The sequence below is a fragment of the Lutjanus erythropterus genome, chromosome 18 (assembly GCF_056507025.1).
Source record: "Lutjanus erythropterus isolate fLutEry1 chromosome 18, fLutEry1.hap2, whole genome shotgun sequence".
Lineage (NCBI taxonomy): Eukaryota > Metazoa > Chordata > Actinopteri > Lutjaniformes > Lutjanidae > Lutjanus > Lutjanus erythropterus.
Window position 1 is genome coordinate 5,304,855 of NC_139334.1, and position 12,739 is coordinate 5,317,593.

At 38.1% G+C, this 12,739-nt stretch overlaps 1 protein-coding gene across 1 annotated transcript; it reads right to left on the reverse strand.

The window, feature by feature from the left end:
- Positions 1-323: 323 nt before the first annotated feature.
- LOC146310484 (calpain-1 catalytic subunit-like) lies at positions 324-12,438 on the reverse strand. The gene is made up of 20 exons (XM_084742230.1): positions 12,188-12,438; positions 11,224-11,293; positions 11,021-11,139; positions 8,544-8,677; positions 8,280-8,454; positions 7,558-7,632; positions 7,249-7,334; positions 6,788-6,862; positions 5,609-5,766; positions 5,055-5,216; positions 3,589-3,805; positions 3,414-3,444; positions 3,234-3,302; positions 2,158-2,215; positions 1,979-2,040; positions 1,805-1,873; positions 1,596-1,674; positions 1,032-1,148; positions 836-888; positions 324-432 (listed from the first exon to the last, which is right to left on the reverse strand). The coding sequence occupies exons 1-20, from the start codon at positions 12,422-12,424 to the stop codon at positions 406-408; spliced, it is 2,073 nt and encodes a 690-aa protein (XP_084598356.1). The 5' UTR covers positions 12,425-12,438; the 3' UTR covers positions 324-405.
- Positions 12,439-12,739: the final 301 nt, after the last annotated feature.

The following is a 12,739-nucleotide window of genomic DNA, read 5'->3' on the forward strand; positions in this document are numbered from 1 at the left end:
ATGGTTTACATTTTTTTTTGTGGTTACAGTGAGACCATGCAAAACAGAAATCTGCAATGTGTTTATAATGTCATCATTTCATAAAGCACAGAGTGAAATGAAAAGTCTATATTATAGTTCCACTCATAATACAAACATGCAGTAACTCATTTTCAATTTTATGCATTCAATGAGATTACATCTCCAGTCAAACCCAGTGTTAACAAAAGTGATCCAGCCTCATGTTAAAGGATTGGTTATCTGCTCACATTAATGTGGATTGTAAAGCATTTACAAAGTTATAAAAAAAAAAAGAAAAAGAAAATACCCCTTTACAAAAAACAAGAAAACAAGAAAACAATCATTTGAGATTTATCTGCTCCTGTATTTCCAGATGAGTTCTGCAGTTGATCTTCCTCGGTGCGTTTAAGTGTACATTGAGATGTACATCCACTGAAAATAAAGAGGAAGACATTTATCCATAAATACACACAATTATGCACTTTGAAAAAAGATTAATAAGCTCAGTGTATATAAGTTTTTCCAGCTTCTGTCTCCTCATCTAGATTAAAGAACTCTTTTTCATAAATGACACAGCAGATGACACATGAAAAAGACCTCAGTTTCGTTTCATCATGGTGACAGACGGATGAGATTTGCTTTCCTTAGAATAAAATGTGAAACTAAAAGTGTTGAATATAAAAATGCTGTTGCAGTGTACTTATTATGTTGTTATTATCATTCTTTAAACCAGACCAGAATGCAGAAAACGCTAAAACTAAGACTTAGAATCCTCCCTATTGTTGAGGTCTCAAGGTTGGCGAGTATGCTGACAAGAGGAATACATTTTTTTTACCTCTGACTCACGAAGACTCATGATTTTTCCATCAGACAGTTGTTTGAAGATTTCTGTTGAGTAACACAAAAATAAAATAGATAAATTATCATCTTAACCCAAAACTATTACAAACGGTAAAACTAGACTAAATTCCTGACCTTATAACAGGGAAATTTCCAATGATATTATTCACATGTGATATATATTCACTTACTGCTCATGCAGTCCAAGCGAAGGATGAGAGTGATGAAGTTCTCCAGCGACATGTGTCCAGAGGAGGCAGCGTAGCGCACCGCCATCAGGTTGAGCATGTCATCGTTGATCCTCAGTCCTGTTCAACACACACACACAATCCAAATTTCATTTCATCTCAAAAAATCTGCAAACAAACTGGAAACTGGAGTTAAAATGTTTGCTCAATGTTTTGCATTAAAAACTATCAGTTTAGGAAATGCTTTTACCAGTCAAAGTAAAAAAAACAAATCAATCTGTAATCTCATATATGTCTTCATGTCAGTCACTTGTATTGTACTATAAAAGACTAATCATTCAAATAATAAATCTCTCGAGTTCTTTAAAGCCAAAAAAGCTACTACTTTGAGACAGTGGAAACCACTACAAGCAACAATCAGTACATTTTTTTAAACAATCTCAAGCAGCTACAAATTTCAGGTTCAGTCATTTTGGGATGCCTGTGTCTACGTGTGTTTGAGACTGACTTGTAAAAGAGTATAGTTCATGTTTTCTGTATAAGATTCAATCAATTTAACTGGTCTACCTGCAGCTACGAAAGCATTCCTCAGCTCATTCAGTGACAGAGTTCCTGTTCGTGACACATCAGTGAGGAAAAAAATGTCCTGGAAGAAGAAGAAACCACAACAATAATCAATCTTCCATATCTATATTCAGATGCATATTAATGTCAGAATCAAGAGGCTGCTATAGAGGTGTGTGTATTTTTTTTAGGCTGGAGTTCAGTGCTTTTACCTTGTATTTGATGACCTTCTTCCACAAACGAACAAACTCCTCACCATTCAGTTTTCCAGAGATTGACGACTTTTTAACCCAACATTAAGAAAACAAAGTCACACATTTTAGTGTTTGTGTTATAAAAAGGCAGGCAGGTTTGACACAAAAAGTGAGAATCTATGGTTTACATACATCCATCAGAGCCACCATGCTTCGACAGGCATCGATGCTGAAGCCTTCAGATTTAAAGTCTCCTAAAAATATTAAGAAAATCAGACAAACTTTGATCTAAAGCCTGCAACATAGCAGTGTGCATGCCATATAAAGTTATTACTGTGTATTATCTGTTAGTATTTTTTTACAGTGCAGACCTTTCTGGATTTCGTCATTAAGAAGCCTCTGGAGCTGCTCAGCATCCACTTCTTCATACTGAAAAAGACAAGAAAGCAAGATAATAACAGACTGTGGTAAACCTTTCTTAGCTATATTATATATTAACAGACGGGGAAAAAAAGTCCCCATGCCCAAGGGTGCAGATAATAATTATTACATGACCTTTCACTATGAGCTGTAGTAGACATAGACAACAGCTGTCTTTAGCCTCACTTTCTACTTTACTTTGCTTTGTTTACATTACGGTGGGTCAGCTCAAATAATGTGAATTAATAACAATAAAGTATCCTCTGCTCCTGGCGGTCTTACAAGTGGAAGGCTGTAAACCAAACTCCACTGAAAAAGCAGGTGTTTTTTTGTTTTTTTTTATACGGCCATGTTTTTTCACTGTAAAAACTTTAGTTACACTGTCATTAATACTCTATTCTGACTCGCTTTCAATCTAGGGCACAAATAGCAGACATTGATTACTCATTAGTGTTAAGTGCCACACACAGATGTTTTTGACTGGCCCAGCACTACAGCGTTTGTCTTCACGCCACAACAGGACATTGTAGTAACAAAGCAACATTAGCATTCATGAGTCATGCTTCTCTTCCAATCTTCCCTTGGTTTTTGTCTTTACTAACTTCTGAGTGAAATATCTTTCAGTTGAGCTGCTGAATGCTCCACTGTGTTCACCAGCTAGCTGCTAACTGCTAGCTAGTGTACAGATTTTTTTTTTTTCTTTTTTTACTAAACATAGCTGTGGCTAGAAACGATGTTCATGAGGGTGATAAAAGGTGACCAAACAAGTCGCTGGGCATTAAACCAAAACAATTAGCTAGAAAATGCTAAACTGCTATGTAAAGGTGAAGGGAACTGCAGAGTCAGGCGATAATTATCTGTGGGTATGTCACTATTTATTAACCCTGTAACATTATACATAGTTAATTTAAAATTATTAATTACTGCAGCTTTAAATAATGTTAAGCACAGTTTTTATAAGGGGTCCCAAGTCATGATCAAATTCATTAACTATGATTATGCTAATGAGACACATGGCAGATATTACCATGATCGACTGCTGGCGGAGAAGCATTTTCTTGTTTTCTTCATTCTGGGCATTTGTGACCTTTTGGGGCTGGAAATAAACATAGAAGAAAGTGGACGAAGAATTTAGTAATTTTACCTCAAATTAAATGTGTTTCACATGTATTTATGATAAAATATCAAATAATATAAATACCTTTACAAATGGTTCATCATTGCCACCAGAGTTTTCGCTGTAGGGAAAGACCAAAGACATTTCACATTCCACATCTGATTTATTTTTTTTCACTATGAAATAGCAGTAATGTGTGACATATAACATTCTTTGCATCATTTGTTATATCTTCATGTCAAGTGGATTGAGACAGTGAGCGTACTAGCCGTGGGTCTCTGTTTTGGTAAGGATGGTCAGGATGAATGAGGCGGTCTCCTCGGGTTTATAGGTGGACGGCACAATCACGTATTCACCAGGCTTCAGCAGAAGGAACTCCATCACCTCACGTGCGGGCATGTGCGCTTTACTTTGCGCGACAGATAGGTGACTGTTGAAGAAAGTGTCTGGTAACTTCCCCTTCTGTCCCTTGTACTGTAATGATATATGAAATATTTCAGTTCTTTGCCAGAGCTGCATGACGTGTGTGAAGAGTGTTTACTGTGAATTAAGACTGGGATAAAAGTGTCTCTTACTTTTTCAGGCACCTTGAAGGAAATGAGTGGAAGATGAGTTCATGTTGGAGATAAAAAAAAACAATCAAGTGTCAATTTTTCAATTAAAATAATGTAATGAAATATTACGTTGACTCCTTGGATCCCTTGGAAAACTGAGTGAGTGACGTTGGCCAGTCGGACAATGGTTGAATGTTTAAAGCCAATTTTTCATTTACATATGAATTTTTAATAATCAAAACCCCACAATTATTATTATTATTACTGATTCAGCCAGATGTGTGAAATCATGCTAGTGAATCTACCTCTCCATGCCAAGCACAAAAGTGTGGTCAACCCCTCAGTGGACTTGGCTTTGCATGCTCATAAATTAGTTTTGGAATATACCAATGTTACAGTGAAAATATACACGTTTAGTGTCACTTGAATATTGAAACTTGGATGTGCTGATTAGTTTTAATGAATGTTTTGATACCATTATTAAAGCTGCAGTAAGTAGAAAGCCTTAAAACAGATATTTGTGGGGTCTCATCTGAGTTAGGTTTCGTTTCTGTGTCCTGAGCTCCTCCCACCAGATGTGCAGCACACGCTTCAGGCAACAGTTTACTGGGGTAATTGTGCAGGAGCACAGATCGACAGACAACTTTGTGTGTAATAACAGAGAAGTCTGACAGTACACAACAGTGATAGAGCAGAGAAATTACATTACAAAACATAAAGATTCAACATGAAGCTAGAGAAGTACTGACAGCTGAACATAAAGAGACTTTTAAAAGCATCTTTCTCTCTCTCTTTGTGGTTGGCACAATGTGAGCCCGCTTGGAGGCAGGCTGGGTTTGCTTTGTCCCCGCTCTAGAGTTGCTCTGTCTTAGGCGTGGCTCGCCGGAATATATGCAGTAATGGAAATGCAAATCAGCTGCGACATGGTTTGTCGAAATGCCTGTACAAAAGCACCTTGTATATGTCTCAGTACTCACCAGAAAAAGTCTGTTTTTCCTTTACAACCCTCCTCTCTACTCCTCTTTTACTTTTACTTTACTTTCAAGCTTTACTCTCATGTTACTTTGTCGCTCATGTGACTTATCTGACACCTTGAAAACTAGCTTCCATGTCTACTGCATGCTTGACATATTCATAATAGTCCAAATCCTGTGACAGAAACAATGAAGGGTAATATTTACCTCATACACATTGAATCCAATGTGGAAATATTTGGTCAGGCGTCTGTTCCTCTTGTCAGGCTTCTGCATGAGAGACACCAGCATGTTTTTGGGGCCATTTTTATCCGAATATTCACCGTCAAACTTGATCTGATACTGTGGATTAGTCCAGAAACTCTCTGGAGGACAAAAAGAGAAACAAATTTATTTGCATTGCATTATTTTGCAGTGTTTTGATTGACTTATCAAGATTAAAATTAAATCTTACTGTGCATTATTAATAAACTAAAAAATGGAGTTGAAAAAAATGTAATTCTGTCCATAAATTAATCTTGTAGTACAGCATCTGTGATTGCTCACTTATTCTGTAGGAACTAATAACTGATGTAGGAATTTGACAGATTGTTTTCCTTCACCTCTAGTGTTGCTTAAAAGTTTTACACTCTGCTCTGAAGTTTTGATTAGTCACATCATAGACAAAAAAAGATATAGTATATATTTCATTTATGAAATTCCAACACATTTGCTTTATTTGGCTTATAAAATTTTAACCCAGATAATGCTGAAGTACTTCTGTGATCAGTGCATCCTCCAGCAGTGGTTCCTGCGACCCATCTGCCCTCATACGTGGAGGTCTTCCAGTGAGAAGAGGTTCCATCAAGGAAGTCGGGACACAGGGAGCAGATGTCAAGAGATGCGTAGAACCTACACATGTCCTGCAGGGTCATCCTGTTAATATCAGATATTAAAGTTGAACACATCAGTTTTCCTTCTGGATCTGATACTGAAAATATGAAACCATAACTGACATAGATACAGTACATGATTCATAAGGAAAAATATCTTCACTCTGTATCAGTCAGGGTAATATGTGCAGACAAATTATTTTATATTCACAAAAACTCAGCAAATGTACCATTAAAATATATAGCATCTTATTTTTTGATAAATAAATATATAATATGTTTTAATATGTTGAGTTTAGGTTTCCTGTTTTAAATTTAGGATGACCAGATCCCAACAAACCAAATGTGGAACAGTATTCGTTGTGCATATCTGTGTGGACCTGTGGGACAAGTAACCAATGCTGAGAAGTAGTCTAAAATTTTGATATAATGTTTATCTAACTTGAAAATAAATAGTTATATTCTGGCTCTGGCTCTTAGCTAGTAACATCTCTATGCTTTGCCCTCTGGTTGACTCAGTAGGGCACAATAGACTATGCTGAAAGTGGCCTTCTACCTGTTTCACCCAGTTATAGTAGCAGTAGTAGATAGTTAGTAGATAATAGTTTCTATCAGGGCACAAAATCAACACCAACCAAAAGCTGGTAAAATGTGCAAGTGGCTGGTAGATTTGTTTCACTCACCACCAGCCACAAAACAATTTTAATTATTTTTGCACCCTGGTTTCTATCACATCCACCTTAATCTGCTCAGCTTGAGAGTTTGTGATGACTCAGGTGATCATAGGTAAACCTGCACCTCATCCAGATGTGCGCAGTTTGACTGCATCAAACACAGTCTGTGATGACAGCCTTCCTGTCAGTCATCATTTTGATAACTAAAGCCCACCAAAATGTGGAAATAATGTCTCTGTGGCACGCGGGATAAAAAGGAAGGAATAAAAATTCTGTGCCAGCTCACTTTAAATATCTATTGATTTGTACTTTTTACTGTGTCGACATTAGTGGGACAGAAAACACTGAGGAACTTATAAACGTTTCTTAATTTTGATTACATTTGCTTACCAGAACTCTCCGTCATCATCCACTGCGAGGCAGTTTACACGATCTTCATTGCTGACAGTATTCCACAGAGGAGACCTTCAAGAGTGTCATTTAAGTAGGAAGAGACAGATTATCTGATCAAAAAGTGATTCTCAGCAGCATTCAGAATTCAGCATTCAGAAGCAAGTTATAGGTGGATTAGTTCACCGGCAAAACCAGTTTAGAAAAGCCAAGGGGAGGGGGGTTTTAAAAGGTTTCCATACCCTCTTTACAAGTGACCTTTGTATTATTACTTATGGAAATGTACAGCGAGTGCTACTGAAGGGATTATATTTCAAAAAAGATAAAGAAACCTGGCAACCTGTTGTCTTTCACTAAAAGCATGTGTGAAAAGTGGAGAAAACTTCCTAGAGAATCTCTACATCACAGCAAGAGCAAATCAGAGCTATGTGTTTGTGAAACTGAGTGGGATTGGCTCTCACCGGTCACTCCAGTCTCCCTTCCACTCTCCACTGCCCCAGGGGTTAAACAAACGCACGAGATGTACGAGCCTCCCTTGGCTCATCATCTGACCAGTAACCATGATGAGAGACAGCACCATTGTTATGTACCATACATTTTAAAGTGTGACAAATTATTCATTAAATTATTTCCAAGTGTAAACTTCAGAAGAGTCTTGAAAACCTGATTGTAATAGCTGCTGGAAATGTAATCTTTATGATCATTATCGGAAAAGTATTGCAAAAATTATTTCAAATGCCAAAGGCAAAGTTCCAAGTGTAAGTCCTCACCTCTTTCACACCCGTGACAGTGTAGGCATGGCCTTGGACCAATCCGTTTGGCAACACAGTGTTTTCAGGTGTGTCCTGCAAACAAAAGATGTTTACAACTGATACAAGTTGACTGATCTACAATTAAGGAATTATATCAAAGACCAGTCCATTCTCATTCCTAGGTCGTCAAATGTCACGGCTTTGCCAATGTATCTCATACAGCTAAAATAAACCAGGGTATCATCAGCGTAAAATAGAAACTTATCCCAATGGCATTATGTTGAAGATTCATCCAAAAGGAACTGGGTACAGTGTGTGACACCAGCCAATAAATCTTAAACTTTAAGCTAATCAAAACCTTTTCTATTTTTGCTTAAAGCAATATTTCAATATTTTGGAAATAGGCCTTTGATTTCTTGCCAAGAGTTAGATGGGAAGATCCACACCACTTTATGTCTGTATGGTAAATGTGAAGCCACAGCCAACAGTGGATGCTAGCTTAGCTTAGCACAAAGACTGGAAATGGGAGGCATTAGGTGTGATTTCACATCTGTCTGTAATACGTATAATAATTTTACTGACGGCAGTTTGCAGCTCTTTGCATGAGAAATATAACTTAAATTTCAACTGATCTTTTTGTTCAAGTTGAAGTTTAATTTATTGTTCAGAATCTCTCTAAATAATAATAATATGTGCACTTTACAAAAAAAGATGAAATTGTGTGGTATGTTTGTACTTACCCCTTGATATGTACCACAGCTCATCAGTGACTTGGATTTGCCAGCTCTGCACATCAGCTCCCACAAATTGTGAGGAGGGTCTTTCAGCTGGATACACATGTGAACACCTCCAGTGAAGTCCATCATAGCCTCTACAGGAGTTCCAGCAGTCATGTCAGAGTAGGAGCCACACACCCTGGCATAAATGTACAGATATTATCTTTACTCCAGAAATAAGACAAAATTCATTTATGTCTGAGGAGCAATGCACTTTTCTTCTCATACTTTGCATAGGCTTTCTCCAGTAAAGCAGGCCAGAACTCGTTTTCATCTCTGGAGTGAACAAAGATCAGCCTCCCATCCACTGTTGGTAGCTTGTCGTCAATGACGACATCGACCCACTTCCCAAATCTCCAGAACTGAGTGATTGAAAAAAAAAGGGAATATAAAAGTTTTCTTTCAGAGTAAGGTTCATGTAATACCAACTGACTGTTGACATGACTTAAGTTCTGAGTCAATATGTTGTTAGTACTTATATTTAGATGAACAAAAATATTTCTGTTTCACAGTGTTAATAATAAATGAGAAATTTCAGGAAATAAGTTTCTGCAAACATATAAAAGTGCAGTCCACAAGAATTTTGACACACATTTTCTTGCCTCCGAATCATTGCATGAAACAGTGAGTGTGAGGTTACATGGCTGAGTCACAACTTTAATTTGTTTACATCCACATTATATTAACAGTCTTGGATAGCACACACTAACACACACTAACACAAACCAAAAGCATCTGGATAAATTTAAACTAAATTAAAGGTGCCCTACAGAGTTTTCCTGTAAAGTTATGTTTACATCCAGCATGTCCTACTACTGTGTATATCCTTGAGAACAAATGTGTTGAATGCGGAAGCTTCCTCATAAAACATTTCCCGAGGCAATTTATTGAATGTTTTGAAACCTGTACTAGTTTGCCACCTCATCAGATTGTCAAGTAGAGTCATCACAAAATGTAATTCATGCTGACAGAGCCTCCACACATTGGGACTGATGTTTCGTCCCCCCACATTCTCTATGTTGAAAAGTCAGTCGCTGCACTTGAAGCTACAATGTCCTGCATTAAAATGTCTAAAAACACTGTAGGCCCTATCTTACACCTGCCTGCTGTTGCTCTGGTGGTGCAAATGGATTTACTATCTTACACGAGTGCAGTTGCCATTTTTGCCTGCAAAAACGCAAAATAGCAAATGAACTTACACCTGGTCTGGGTGGCCATGGGCACAAGGTCTTTAAATGAAGGCAAAATGATTGCATGGCTGGTTGCATTTGCTATCTTGTGCTCGGCACATTGGAGCAAAAGCCACTTGCTCCTTAAACCAGATAAATCCTCATCAAAACGCAGGTGCTGTCTTGTGCAGACAGACCGACTGCACCTGCCGCATATGGCCAAAACACACACACACACACACACACACACACACACACACACACACACACCTCCACAATCAAAGAACACCTTCATTTATGTCTTTTCCCCACACAGGAGTGTATATTAGTAAAGTGTCACTTATTAATTATTATTCAATTATTAATTATTGACCATTATTATTAATATTATCATAAAGCCTAATAAATATCAACAGACTTGCAAGGTGTGTGTGGAACAGGATCAAAGCTGTCAGATCATCTTTAACAGATCAAACACATGACAGCCGTCATGCTGCCACTCCTGGCACACCTACTTCTTAAAGGTGAGGAGAGCTGACTCTGTTTAATTTATTGCATGCTTGGCCTAAACTCACTTGTGAATTAATCAAGACAGTTTGGTGCAGCAGAGGTGTATCCTGATGTGCACTGCTAGCGTGAGGGGCAGGGCAGGAACTAAAGTGGATTTGGACACACCTTTTAATAAATTAAATCCACTGAGCCTCGCGCTTTCCACTTGCACTTTAGATCAGCGTAAGATAGGGCCCTATACTGAGGTACTGACTTGAGTTGAACATTGGGGGGCAAAAAATATCACCCTGTATAATGTGATGAGGTAGAAGGGATTAATACTTTCCCAAAAATGACACATGACCACTTTAGTATTATCTGGTGATATTGATAATCATTAGTGAGGCAAAAGAACATAATTTCAACATTAACCAATGTTGTAATGAACATAATATTATGCATGCTGCGTACAGCTTGACCTTTGAAATACCAAGTTCAGTCAGTGATCTGTCACTTTCTGACTGAGCAGCCGCATGGGAGTGATATTTTAAAAATTAGGCTTAACATATAAGAGTGACAAAACACACACCAGCCTACATGAAACAGCCTACAGCCGACTTAATGTGTAAAATCATGTCCTCCTTGTTTCCAGAGTTTTGATGCATTTGCATACGTGTAAATCTGAAAGTCAGCCCTTGAACCTCATAGTTATTCAGCTTCATTCTGCAACTTGAAAACAGAAGCTGACAAAACAGTGTAACCGCGCTGCCCTGGAGCTGTGAACAATTACAAACTCATGACAACTGATCAATATCTGCTCATCAAGTTTGATATGATCAAAAGCTCCAGAGCAGTTACCAAACAGACTGTGAGGTGAGATTGTTTTGTCGCTTGTTTCATGTCATTTGCTCGAGCAAACAGAAAGTGTGTCAGTCCAATTACTTCTGGAGTGCACTGAGTCCAAATTCTTTGATGGCAATCACAAAACGTCTCATGTCAATCAGTGCTCAGTAACTGAAGTAATAATACCCAGCTGTTAGTATTTACCCTGAAGTGGAACAGCCCGCAGTAGTTCTCGTCAAATGTTTGCTCGAGAGGGACAACTTGCTTGAGGATGTCCTTCTGAAATGTCAGTGCTCCGATAGATGCGAGAAACCAGCAGTTTCCTGAATAAAACATGATCGCTGAGTTATCAGAAAGACAAGAACAAGACAAGAGTCAAATATTATGAGGGAAGAAATTGTTCCTACCGACTCTTCCTTGACCAAAATCAAACCTGGACACCCCATCAAGTACGAAGGCTGGCTTGGGAGCAATATTCTGAAACAGAAAGTTGAAGTCAGTCAGTTTTTTTTTTCTTTAATATATCTTTGGGTCTAAATACAATATATGTACACATGTACATTGAAATATCATTGCAATCATTCCTACTATTCATACTGTAGAGATTCCCTCCTGTCATAATTCCAGTGGACAAGATATGAGGCTGCAGCAGTTTGGGGTTACCAAGTGGGCTTACTCCACTCAGAGGAACAGTGTGTTTAGTACCAAGTGTCCTCTTTGTGTTGCATCACAGCAAGGAACTGAGCTAACTAACCTGTGAAGAATGGTGGCTGTGTTACCTCGGGGCGAGTGTGGACAGGATTATTACTGCAATTACTATACAAACACAAATGTAGTACATGTGAGTCTTCAAGTCGGCATGAAAGTTATCTGAACCTGTCATCTCACACTGAAAATCAAACTGTCACAAAAGTTAAATAGAAGAGATAGTTTTCAAGCTTTGTGTAGAAGATTATACTCTCTTCATCTCTTTGTACATCTAATTTATTTTTCCAGTCATAATCATCAAGTATCTAACAGGTTGAATATGTTAACAGAAAACACACTGATCTTTATAGTTATTAATGATTATCATACTTATATCAACAAACACCTTTCAGTAATGTTAAATAGCGTGTGTGTAACATTATTCTCACTATTAAGGAATCAGGAATTATGGATTATAATTATAATTTTGAAATCTCAATAGACCTGCAAAGTGAACATGGAACAGGATCACAGCTGTCAGATCGTCTTTAGCAGATCAGTCACATGACAGCTGGAGAAGTTGTAATGTTTGTGTCTGCATGTTTATTGAGACAAACAAGGATTAAACAATTATGATCTTATATTGTTTTGTTAACCCTTCATTAACCCTTCCAAAACACTCACCATTGGTCGCAGCCACGCCACACGGGCCAGCACAGAGTCGTCCCATAACCCCTTGCCAATGGAGATCGCGTCAGGGGGGAACATGTCGTCGACATACCTCACTCTTCGGGTGTTGCAGTACTCTTTCAGCTGCTGGTAGTCCTGGTTGAGGAACTTCTCGGGGTTGGTGGGGCTCCCATAACCATCTTGCTTGTTCCGAGCCTCCATGATGTTCAGACACACACCGCGAAGAGGCATCGTTGCAGTGTTCGGATTCTATGAAACATTTGCACAATTGAGGTATGCAGGTCAGGTGTTGGTCCACCACAAGCAGCTTTGACCTCTGTTTCAGGAATGAACACAGCTCTTCCAAACTAATCAGCGACTAGACTAGCGACTAGAGAATTCGCAATATTCAATATATTGTTACATACCTAATGGACAATAATATTTCTAAAAAGCTACAGGCTCACCTCTGTTACTTGCACTGTAGCCATGAAGGATATTTTTTTAACCAACTTGAGAGACCCCTGGAGCTTTCTAAAATCTTGTAATGTGTCTAATCAATTTTAA